General features: G+C 41.5%; 1 protein-coding gene across 1 annotated transcript; it reads left to right on the top strand.

The window, feature by feature from the left end:
* Positions 1-580: 580 nt before the first annotated feature.
* On the top strand, positions 581-11621 carry LOC115155796 (atypical chemokine receptor 3). The gene is made up of 2 exons (XM_029702750.1): positions 581-792; positions 9617-11621. The coding sequence occupies exon 2, from the start codon at positions 9660-9662 to the stop codon at positions 10794-10796; it is 1137 nt and encodes a 378-aa protein (XP_029558610.1). The 5' UTR covers positions 581-792; positions 9617-9659; the 3' UTR covers positions 10797-11621.
* The last annotated feature ends 1677 nt before the right edge of the window (positions 11622-13298 follow it).

The raw sequence follows: 13298 nt of genomic DNA, 5'->3' as shown, positions 1-13298 counted from the left end.
GCTTGTGGAAGGCTACCTGAAACATTTGATCCAAGTTAAACAATTTAAAGGCAATGCTACCAAATACTAATTGAGTGTATGTAAACTTCTGACTCACTGGGCATGTGATGAAAGAAATAACAGCTGAAATAAATCATTCTCTCTACTATTATTCTGACATTTTACATTCTTAAAATAAAGTGGTGATCCTAACTGATTTAAGACAGGGCATTTTTACTGGGATTAAATGTCAGGAATTGTGAAAAACTGAGTTTAAATGTATTTGGCTCAGGTGTATGTAAACTTCTGACTTAAACTGTATGTGCACAATAGTAGTTTATTGATTTCTATCATAGACCTATCTCAGGTAATGACTGTCTACTAAGTCAATCTTTATCATCTCTCTTTGGCAGTCTGCACACAATAGATCCACCTGTTTGCATGAAGCACAAACGTGTTTCGACTATTGGGCAATTGTTTGTGGGACAAAGTGAAAAATCAGACGCCTTTGTTTTTCTCTTGGCAGAAACTTCAATGAATGTGTTTTGGGACCTGCCTTGGGAGGCGTATCCCTACGCAGTAGGTTAGGCCTATATTAACAAGTGCAGTGGGAGGCACGAGGCCAGGTTCACTATCGCTGGGAGGAAAGAGACACTGGGTACTCACCCACTCATTCGAATCAGATAGCGGAGCGCTCACAACCACCACCTCTCCCTATCTTGGATAAAGCATAACTGGACACCCCTTCGCCCAGGAGAAGCGGTGCGATTTCATCGAAGAGCTCACGCTAAAGCATTTTTTTCTCAATTACAAGTAAGACATTTTATTTTACATTCATTTTAGTTTCTAGGTAAACCAGTTGACAGGAGCATCTCCATAACAAGAGGTTGCGGGCCAAACAACTGCACTCCTAACATTTCGGTTTCGTGGATAGCCGATAGCAAATTTTACGTTTCAGCTAATGGTGCATTGTTGCGTGTTGAGTTTTGGCTAAAACATTATCCTGATGTGACTACTGGCCTCTGATGTCCTCAAGTCGTTCCATCCATAGAAAGGGCCATCGGCTTTCGCAGCGGGGCGCGCGGATTAGCAGTGCCTGTTCAATAAACGCGGCCAGGTTACACACGGAGTCTCCTGGCATTTGATAAGGAATGTGGTTTCTTTTCAGGGCAGATTTAAACATGGTTTACGGAATTGAATGTGTTCTCAGATAGGCTACAAGAGCGTCACGTCGGATTATTTCAGTGCTCTCTCGCGCGTAATGGCAATGTACGGATATAAAGAACAACTCGGTATTGTAACTCTACATAAGTGTGTGTTTCTCACTGATGTAAATTCATCCGTTCCCTAGCATATACATATTTTCTCATACAATTTAAATATATTTTAAATATAAGCATTGTGACGCATGGATAATGTAATACCATAGAAATGTGCAAATGCGCTAGAAAAGTGCAAATAAATGCGCTTGGGTACGAATGTTCCCCATATTCAAATATGTAACCAAAGCGAAAAAGTTGTTCTTCCTCATCTCATATAGGGTCTGACAGCTATAGGGACGTTTGTGGGCCCTCCCTTGACCCCTCTCCATTGAGTCATTTCTTTTGCAAGACAAAAGCCTAAACCAACCTGCAACATTCTCTGGTTTTGGATTAACACATGAAAACATTGCTCCCTATTTGTCCAGTATTGGAATGCATGCATCATCTTCCCTGCAAATTTGTAGTGTATTTGAGGTCTAAAAAGGCTTGTAAAGTTTGTAATTTCCACATTGAAATTTCAGACTTGATATTCCCTTACGAAAAATGTATCAACCCCTACAAAATTGCCAATTAATTATAATCCACATAATAATTCACATTTCCTGTTACTGCAGGATTATTTTCCTGCTGTAGCAAAGTGGCTCAAATTATGATCCTACATCTATACCACAGACCTCACGGTATAATATAATACATTTACATTTTAGTCATTTAGCAGATGCTTTTATCCAGAGTGACTTACAGTTAGTACATTCATCTTAAGCTAGGTGGGACAACCACATTCAGTCATAGTATACATTTTTCCATAGTAAATCAGCAAAGTCAGAGCTAGTCAGGGGGAACATATAATGCTCATGTTCATACAGGCTCTCATGTTCTATGTTGCAACCAGCTCGGCCTTATTGGGTATTTGGAGTATGGTGAAACTAAAGGTTTGTGATCTGAGTATTCCCCAGTTACTTGTAATGAGAGTTTGAGGGGCAGATAATGTGAGAGAGAGAGGGAGATGAGGAGAGAGAGAGAGGGAGATGAGGAGAGAGAGAGAGAGGGAGATGAGGAGAGAGAGAGAGAGATGAGGAGAGAGAGAGAGACAGACAGAAAGGGAGTGCTTATCAGTGCAGTGTTCTGCTGCTGTGCGTGTGTGTGTGTTATCAGATGGGCTGAGTGTGAAGGGGATAATGGATCAGAGAGATGTGACGTGAGCTGGCACCTCAGGTGTTTCTGTTTACCATATAATAGATGTGAATTACAGGGACACTTATGTATGAGGGCCTGAGTTTTACTACACCATCCCTCTAAAACAGAAAATTAAAATTCTACTGTAGTAAAGGGCAAGTGGTTGTGTGCCAGGGGTGAAGGGCCAAATAAAAATGAAAAGAGCAATCAACTGAATAGCTCCTTGATCACTGATAGAATCAGCTGAAACTAGAGGAAGTCATAACACACACACGCCTATGGGCCACTGCTACAGACATGTGCAACAACACATTCAGCCAGATAGGCCCTCCCTTCTCCACTGTCAACATGGTCTCCTGTGGAATCACAGACAGTTTGGCATGGGCCATGCGGTCACACACTCTCACTGAGCTCACACGCACAGCTGCTCTAAGCGGTCACGTTTCAATGCACTTTAACCTGCTGTATCGCCCAGCGGTCGCAGACCTGTCTTTGACCGTGGCTGGACCGTTTCTAGTTAAACCCCTCGGTAACCCCGCTCTGATGTCTCACAGTCTGTGGACATGCATGTCAATCATAAGGAACAGGAGTATTAAAACACTGATGGCTCATGTCTGACCTTTCACCTTTAACCCCTCACCTCTCACTCCTCATGTTGTGTCTGTCATGGGAAGAGAGACATCAAGCTAGAGCGTAAAATGACCAATCAGACATACTGTACAGAGAGGTCAGAGGTTGTGTTGTGACCCTGGTATACATAAAACAGAGAGCAGTGTGTGTCCATATGTGTACATGATGTGCATGCATGAGTGTGTAGGATCCCTTTGCGTGTGTTTGTATAATGTATATGATTAGCCTCAGATGTTTTCAGATGATGTTGTGGTTATAACAAATCTGTCTTCTCTCTCCTTCCCGCGCTTTATTTCTGGAGGAGCAGTGGCACATGGGAAAATATTTCCTTGCATGCACATCAATGGAAAACATGTTTTTAAAGCGACATCAGGTTTACCATTACGACTGACACTGGATCCAGATCCTATTGCCTCACATGTGATCTGTTTTGGGACTAAACATACTGTAGCTGGTGCTGCCCTCTGACTGGACATAAAAGTTTTCAGTCATTCCTCAATCATCCCAAAACAACAGTCTTTATGAACTCATAAAGCAGTTTTTTAAGAGCTAACTACATTTACATTATTTGGGATCAGGTGGCATATCATAAAAAGCTGTTGTTTTTTTGTACATTTCATTTGGATGATTATTGGATCTCATAACATACCATAGAATACAGTGCTCTCTGTAGAAGTAAATACCATAGAATGCACTGCTCTCTGTAGAAGTAAATACCATAGAATGCAATGCTCTGTGTATAACTTAATACCATAGAATGCAGTGCTCTCTGTAGAAGTAAATACCATAGAATGCAGTGCTCTGTGTAGCAATTAATACCATAGAATGCAGTGCTCTGCGTAGAACTTAATACCATAGAATGCAGTGCTCTGTGTAGAAGTAAATTGATTTTCTGATCTCACTCTGCCCCAGAAATAGACTGATTGGTTGAGGTCTCATTAATGAAAAGCCAAGGGAACTCCGGGCAGCACTTACTAAATATAATTCAAACATTTACTGTGACATGTTGTATGTATGTTGATGCCTGGTTCCAAACAGACAGATTGAGAGACATCCCAGCTAGCACATTGTTTCCTCTGAAGTTGTGGGAACGCACGTTTTTGGTTTCCCATTGGTTCTGGGAACGAAGCCATACGTTTCCTGATCGTTAAAACATAAAGATTTTTAAACGGAAGAGAACGGAAGAGAAAATGTAGCCTTTTCTGGGAACATGCATTTTAACGTTGCAGTGGGGTTCTGAGAACATTTTACTATGGCTCCCTGAAGGTTTTCCTAGGAGGTTTTATTAATGTTCGGATAACGGAAATTATAGGTTTTTTGAAGTTTATTAAATAACATTCTCTAAATGTTGTGAATGTTTTGAATGAAATGTTAAGATTATTTGAAGGTTTTTGAATAACTAATTTAACTTTCACTAAATATTTCAATATTACTGATAGCTTAGGTTAACTGTTTTGAACTCCAAGCACACATAGTACACATGGAAATTAATTTGCTTAGGCATTAATCATGCAAACACGTTTTTTTATTGTGGAACGTCGTCAGCGAGATTCAAACCTATGATCTCAAATCAAATCAAATTTTATTGGTCACATACACATATTTAGCAGATGTTATTGTGGGTGTAGCGAATTGCTTGTGTTCCTAACTCCAGCAGTGCAGTAATATATCTAACAATTCACAACAATACAGACAAATCTAAAAGTAAAATAATGGAGTTAAGAAATATATAAATATTGGGACGAGCAATGACGGAGTGGCATTGACTAAAATACATTAGAATCGAATACAGTATACACATATGAAATGAGTAAAGCATTATGTAAGCATTATTAAAGTGATTAGTGTTCCATTATTAAAGTGACCAGTGATTACATCTTCTGTTCTTTATCCATGAAATTAGTTCACTGCGCCACCAGGATGGAGCTAGCATGCCATGTTTTTTAACTCTTACGAAGCTGGTCATTTTAGTCTATTCAAACAGACCCCATTTAAAAAAAACAAGCACTCATTAAGATCAGGTGTGGTCAATTAGTGGGCACGGCCAGGATAGAGGGAGTTTTTTTGATGTATATATATGTTTTTAAATGTTACTAATGTTTCTTGTGGCTTTTTTGGAAAGGTTTCTTAATATTCTGAGAAGATGACTTGACCGTGAGGAAACCTGTGGAAAACATTTTGTTGAAGTGCTGAAATTCCCTCAGAAAAACGTTGTTTCTTAACGTTTTCTGAATGTTCTGAGAACTTTACTTTAATTAGAACCATGAGGAAACCTGTAGAAAACATTCCCACAGAAAATGTTTTTTTATCGTTATTGGAACAATTTGAGAGCATTCATTTAAATAGAACCGTGAGGAAGCCTGTAGGAAACGTTATGCAGAAGTACAGAAATTCCAACCTAAGAAACACATAGTTCTCAGAATGTTATGTACTCCCTGGGTATCAATCCTGCACGTTCCCAGAATGTTGTGGGAAGGTCGTATGCAAAAAAAACCATAGGACAACCACGCTCTAAGAAACATACGGTTCCCAGAACGTTATGTGCTAACTGGGATGTTCAGTGGCTTCAAAGTATTCGCACCCCAATTCACACAACATTTTGGTGTATTACAACTTTAATTTAAAATGTATTAAATCAAGATTTTGTGGCACAGGCCTACACACAATACCCCATAATATCAAAGTTATTTTTTACAAATTAATAAAAAATGAAAAGCCTTAATATCTTGAGTCAATAAGTATTCAACCCCTATGTTGTGGCAAGCCTAAATAAGTTCAGGAGTAAAAATTAGCTTAACAAGTCACGTAATAAGTTGCATGGACTCACTCTGTTTTTAATAATAGTATTGCACACAATTTTTGAATGACTGTCTACCTCTGCTCTATATCCCACACATACAATTATCTGTAAGGTCCCTCAATCGAGCAGTTTATTTCAAGCACAGATTCAACCACAAGGACCAGGGAGGTTTTCCAATGCCTCGCAAAGAAGGACACCTATGGGTAAAAAACAAAAAGCAGACATTGAATATCACTTTGAGCATGGTGAAGTTATTGATTACACTTTGGATGGTGTATCAATACTCGCAGTCACTACAAAGATACAGGCGTCCTTCCTAACTCAGTTGCGGGAGAAGAAGGAAACTACTCAGGGATTTCACCATGAGGTCAATGGTGACTTTTTTAAACAGTTAGAGTTTAATGGCTGTGATAGGTGAAAACTGAGAATGGATCAACAACATTGTAGTTACTCAACAATACTTACCTAAATAACAGAATGGAAACATTTTTGTTGTTTGCAAGAATGCACCATAGTAAAACTGCAAAACATGTGGCAAATAAATGTACCTTATGTCCTGATAACAAAGTGTTATGTTTGGGGCAAATCCAACGCAACACATCACTGAGTATCACTTTTCATATTTTCAAGCATGCTGGTGGCTGCATCATGTTATGGGTATGCTTGTTATCGGCAAAGACAAGGTTTCTTTTGGGGCGGACGGGATAAAAAGAAACGGAATAGAGCTAAGCACAGGAAAAATCCTAGAGGAAAACCTTGTTCAGTCGGCTTTTCAACAGACACTGGGAGACAAATTCACCTTTCAGCAGGACAATAACCGAAAACACAAGGACAAATATACTGTATACTGGAGTGGTTACCAAGACGTCATTGAATGTTCTTGAGTGTCCTAGTTACAGTTTTGTCTTAAATCGGCTTGCAAATCTATGGTAAGACTTGAAAATTGTTGTCTAGTAATAATCAACAAGCAACTTGACAGAGGTTGAAGAATTTTTTAAAGAATAATGTGCAAATATTCTACAATCCAGGTGTTCAAAGCTCTTAGAGACTTACACAGAAAGACTCACAGCTGTAATAGCTGCCAAAGGTGATTCTAACATATATTGCCTCTGGGGTGTGAATACTTACAGTATGAGTCAAAAGTTTGGACACACCTACACATTCAAGGGTTTTTCTTTATTTTTACTATTTTCTACATGTTAGAATAATAGTGAAGACATCAAAACTGTGAAATGACACACATGGAATCATGTAATAACCAAAAAAGTGTTAAACAAATCAAAATATATTCTATATTTGAGATTCTTCAAAGTTTCCACCCTTTACCTTGATGACAGCTTTGCACACTCTTGGCACACTCTTGGCATTCTCTCAAGCAGATTCACCTGGAATGCTTTCCTACAGTCTTGAATTAGTTCCCACATATGCTGAGCACTTGTTGGCTGCTTTTCCTTCACTCTGCAGTACGACTCATCCCAGACCATCTCAATTTGGTTGAGGTCAGGTGATTGTGGAGGCCAGGTCATCTGATGCAGCACTCCATCACTCTCCTTTTTGGTCAAATAGCCCTTACACAGCCTGGAGGTGAGTTGTGTCATTGTCCGGTTGAAAAACAAATGATAGTCCCACTAAGCGCAAACCAGATGGGATGTCGTATTGCTACAGAATGCTGTGGTAGCCGTGCTGGTTAAGTGTTCCTTGAATTCTAAATAAATCAGTGTCACCAGCAAAGCACCCCCCACACCATCACACCTCCTCCATCCTTCATGGTGGGAACCACACATGCAGAGATCATCGGTTCACTTACTCTGCGTCTCACAAAGACACGGCGGTTGGAACCAAAAATCTCAAAAGGACAGATTGCTCATGTTTCTTGGCCCAAGCAAGTCTCTTTTTCTTATTGGTGTCCTTTAGCAGTAGTTTCTTTGCAGCAATTCGACCATGAAGACCTGATTTCTGCAGTCTCATCTGAACAGTTGATGTTGAGATGTCTGTTACTTGAACTCTGTGAAGCATTTATTTGGGCTGAAATTTCTGGGACTGGTAACTCTAATGAACTTATCCTCTGCAGCAGAGGTAACTGTTGCGGTCGTCATGAGAGCCAATTTCATCATAGTGCTTGATGGTTTTGCGACTGCACTTGAAGAAACTTTCAAAGTTCTTGAAATTTTCTGCATTAACTGACCTTCATTACTTAAAGTAATGATGGACTGTCGTTTCTCTTTGCTTATTTGAGCTGGTCTTGCCATGATATGGACTTTGTCTTTTACCAAATAAGGCATTCTTCTGTATACCAACCCTACCTTGTCACAATACAACTGATTGGCTAAAAGAAATTCCCCAAATTAACTTTTAACAAGGCACACCTGTTAATTGAAATGCATTCCAGGTGAATACCTCATGAAGCTGGTTGAGAGAATGCCAAGAGTGTCCAAAGCTGTCATCAAGGCAAATTGTTTAACACTTTTTTGGTTACTACATGATTCCATATGTGTTGCGCCATGATGAAACTGGCTCTCATGAGGACCGCCACAGGAAATTAAGACCCAGAGTTACCTCTGCTGCAGAGGATACGTTTATTTTTTTGTTATCAGCCTCAGAAAGAGCAGCCCAAATAGAGTTCAGGTATTAGACACATCTCAACATCAACTGTTCAAAGGAGACTACGTGAATCAGGCCTTCGTGGTCGAATTGCTGCAAAGAAATAACTACTAGAGGACACCAATAAGAAGAGACTTGCTTGGGCCAAGAAACACGAGAAATGGACATTAGACCGGTGGAAATCTGTCCTTTGGTCTGATGAGTCCAAATTTTAGGTTTTTGGTTCTAACCGCTGTGTTTTTGTGTGACGCAGAGTAAGTTGACCGATGATCTCAGCATGTGTGGTTCCCACCGTGAAGCATGGAGGAGGAGGTGTGATAGTGTGGGGTTGCTTTGCTGGTGACACTGTGATTTATTTAGAATTCAAGGCACACTTAACCAGCATGGCTACCACAGCATTCTGCAACGATACACCATCCCATTTGGTTGGCGCTTAGTGTGACTATCATTTGCTTTTCAACAGGACAATGACCCAACACACCTCCAGGATGTATAAGGGCTATTTGACCAAGAAGGAGGGTGATGGAGTGCTGCATCAGATGACCTGGCATCCACAATCACTCAACCTCAACCCAATTGAGATGGTTTGGGATGAGTTGGACTGCAGAGTGAAGAAAAAGCAGCCAAAAAGGGCTCAGCATATGTGGCAACTCCTTCAAGACTGTTGGAAAAGCATTCCAGGTGAATCTGGTTGAGAGAATGCCAGGAGTGTGCAAAGGGTGGCTACTTTGAAGAATTTCAAACATAAAATATATGTTGATTTGTTTAACACTTCTTTGGTTACTACATGATTCCATATGTTTTATTTCACAGTTTTTATGTCTTCACTATTATTCTACAATGTAGAAAAAACCCTTGAATGAGTAGGTGTGTCAACTTTTGACTGGTCTCTATGTAAGTTAGATATTTCTGTATATTATTTTCAATGCATTTGCAAGTATTTCTAAAAACATGTTTTTGATTTTTCATTTTGGGGTTTTGTGTGTGTATGGATGGGTGAGAGAAAAAAATCGATTTAATCCATTTTGAATTCAGGCTGTAACACAACAAAATGTGGATCAAGTCAAAGGTTATGAATACTTTCTGACGGCATTTTATGTTGATATTTAGTTCCAAACAGACCAAGTGATATCAGGAATGATGGGCTGCTGCCTTCTTGTCTCTACAGATCCCAGGTCCGTGAGGTGTGTGTGATCGTTCCCAGCAGAAGGATGAGCAGCTTTGATTTGGTTGAGCTGCTGGACACTTGGGAGGACCTGAACCTCACGGGCCTCCTGGAGAACGGGACGCGTGTGGAGATGGTCGGGTGTCCAACAGCGTTCGACCGCAGCGCCCTGCTCCACTCCATGTGCATCCTTTACATTTTCATCTTCGTGGTCGGTTTGGCCGCCAACGGCCTCGTCCTCTGGGTCAATGTCCGCTCCCAGCGCACCACCTCCAGCTCCTCCCCTCGCCACGAGACCCACCTCTACATCGCCCACCTGGCGGCGGCTGACCTGTGTGTGTGCGTCACGCTGCCTGTGTGGGTGAGTTCCCTGGCGCAGCACGGCCACTGGCCCTTCGGCGAGGTGGCGTGTAAGCTCACCCACCTGCTCTTCTCCGTTAACCTCTTCAGCTCCATCTTCTTCCTGGCCTGCATGAGTGTCGACCGCTACCTGAGCGTGACGCGGCCCGCCAACAGTGAGAATGGGGGCCGACGCCGGAAGCTGATTCGCCGCAGCGTGTGCGTAGGGGTGTGGCTCCTGGCTCTGGTGGCCTCCCTGCCCGATACCTACTTCCTGCAGGCGGTGAGGTCATCACACGGGGAGGTAGTGCTGTGCAGGCCGGTGTACCCAGAGGAACACTCCAGGGAGTGGATGGTGGGAGTTCAGCTGAGCTTCATCCTGCTTGGTTTCGTTCTACCCTTCCCTGTCATCGCTCTGGCCTATGCCCTCCTGGCCCAAGCCCTCTCCTCCTCCTCCTGTTCCTCCTCGGCGGTGGAGCAGGATCGCCGTGTGAGTCGCAGGGTGATCCTGGCCTATACCGTGGTATTCCTGGGCTGCTGGGGGCCCTACCACGGAGTGCTCCTGGCCGATGCCCTCTCCCTGCTGGGCCTGGTTCCTCTGAGCTGTGGGCTGGAGAACGCCCTCTACGTGGCCCTGCACCTCACCCAGTGTCTGTCCCTGCTCCACTGCTGCTTTAACCCCATCCTCTACAACTTCATCAACAGGAACTATCGCTATGACCTGATGAAGGCCTTTATCTTTAAGTACTCAACACGTACAGGCCTGACCAGGCTCATAGAGCAGCCCCACGTCTCTGAGACAGAGTACTCTGCCGTCGCCGTGGAGAACCCACCACAGATCTGAGACTGAAATCTAGAGCACACCCTGGAACTTCAGAACACATCACAGAACTCTAGAACATAGTCTGTCCATCTGACCCAAAATGATTGAAATGACCTAAAATGCAGTAACCCATGATAACCTATATAGGCTAAATTTGGGCCCTCACATCAGAACAAAATGAAATATGTGTCTTAACAACTAGAGCATAACAAATAACCTTGCCCAAAGCCTAGGCTGTACACAAACTTCATTACTGCCACAAGTATGTGTGCCCTCATCTGAAGCAAACCAAACATTATTTATAATCCAACATTCCCCTCACAGAAGCTACCTGGGTATTTCTCCTGCTACCGTGCATTCCTAATAAGGATGGTGTGAGGGACTGCAGTTGCAGGCCATTATCAACTCAAACTAATGATGTCTGGAGAAAAGCACTTATATTGAGTGGAAGAGTAGATTCTCTGTCTGACAAACAGACTGTTCTAAAGTGCTTCTGAAGTAGTGCCATTGTAGTCATGGCGACACAGACACACTCTCTCTCTCAATCTCTCTCTCTCTACTTCAAGACATACCAATTCCAGTTTGTCTGTCTGAAGAGTCCTATATAACTGCTAGAGGTGTGTGTGTGTGTGTGTGTGTGTGTGTGTGTGTGTGTGTGTGTGTGTGTGTGTGTGTGTGTGTGTGTGTGTGTGTGTGTGTGTGTGTGTGCTTGTGTGACACCTCAAAATCCACTTTGTAAATAGTTAGAAGGGCATTGAAATACATATATTATAATTGTTAGATTGTTATTATTCAACTTTCTATATACTGTATTTTTGTACATATTATAAAATACTTTCAAATTTGGCATTGTTTATGTACAGATGTAGGATCTTAATCACCACATATTAATTTACATAGATTTATTGAAAACCACTAACACATGGTTATGAGACCCACCGCCTCGATTTGGTCTTATGTAACAACATTTTAAATTGTGTTTTTTTACATTGGATAAAATGATATATCATACACTGCAGTTGAGAAAGAAATGGGGAAGTAATTCTGCTTTGAAAGCTGATAAACTTGTAACCCCACTTTTGAGAAAATGGCCCTTGAATGGTTTGGTACACCTATTGGAGAGCTCTTCTTTGTCTACTCATATTCAGAATCGTTCACACCCTCTTAAGCCTTAGCTCTACCCATCTCTTTAAGGATTCACATGTGAGGCCATGTGCTAAACAGAGTGAGTTAGGTAGTGTAGTAAACAACCAAAGATTCCAAGACTAAAAGTGGTTTAAGTAGTAGCCTAAAAGAAGGAAAAACTCCAGGTAAAAATACACTTTATCTAGTCCTTGGCCTATATCCTAACCTAACTTTGAAAGTGTCCAGATAATGATATTTTATAATTATAAGTTGATGATTACCCAGACATTTGTCTAAATTAAGGGTCATGTGAAATAAATGCTATAAACACCCCCCAGACACGCCTAACTAAGTGGATGGGTCACTACTGTCTGTTCATGAAATCACCCCCAGACACGCCTAACTAAGTGGATGGGTCACTACTGTCTGTTCATGAAATCACCCCCAGACACACCTGGCTAAGTGGATGGGTCACTACTGTCTGTTCATGAAATCACCCCCAGACACACCTGGCTAACTTGATCGGTCATGATATAATTCTCTTGCGAAGTGAGAATGCTAGTTAATTAGCTAAACAATAAACCATAATCCCACCCATAGCTACAGTACAAACGGATTGTCATAGCAAGCCACCATAGATGAAATGCATGGATGAACGCTTCACGGCAGCGTGTCTTTTCCGTTTGGTTAGTATTTAACTACAGCTTATTTTTCCCGTTGTGGTGTCAAGTCACTCCAGTTCACACTGACCGTGTGCAGAAAGTAGTCCATCACAACTTTTTTCCACAGATCTTAGTCGATAGCCCCTGATAAATTCTGGGCAGCAATGTTGTTGAGAGCAGTAGCAGCACTTTCATGTTATAGACAGAAGCATGCTACATGGCAGACCAATCCCAACTCATTTCTCTGCACGTCCAGCCCATTCATTATCTCAGCCAATCATCGCTAGCGGGAAGGTTCCGGTCTTCTTCCGTAGCTAAAACAACTAGGCTTGTAATTTAACCATTTTATTTGTATTTACAGATGGCATACACATTTGTTATTAAGGCACATGAAAGTTCACACAAAAAAACGCATTTTGATAAAAATAAAAATAAACTTTCAAATACCTCTTATGTGAAGTAGTGATGTATGACATACGCCTAGCTTCTTGAAATGGGTCATATACTGTATGAACAGTATCGCACTCTACATGTCTAGCTAATAGTCTAACCACCGACCAAGCACTATGGACTAAACATTCAAATCCTGTTACTGCGGGATTATTTTGCTATGACAAACTGGTCAATTTAAGATCCTACATCTGTAGTTTTGTTTGTTAATCGTAGTTCATATGTTGTGGATTCAGAAGTTGTGTTCGTGAAGCTGCTTCATTGTAAATGAGAGTCACTGACTCTG

The sequence above is a fragment of the Salmo trutta genome, chromosome 20 (genome assembly GCF_901001165.1).
Source record: "Salmo trutta chromosome 20, fSalTru1.1, whole genome shotgun sequence".
NCBI classification, from domain to species: Eukaryota; Metazoa; Chordata; class Actinopteri; order Salmoniformes; family Salmonidae; genus Salmo; species Salmo trutta.
Note: the sequence above shows the minus strand (reverse complement) of the source record. Positions and strands in the feature narration are given on the sequence as shown.

Coding starts and splice junctions, on each gene's coding strand:
- LOC115155796 (XM_029702750.1), top strand. CDS start 9,660: ATGAGCAGCTTTGATTTGGTTGAGCTGCTGGACACTTGGGAGGACCTG.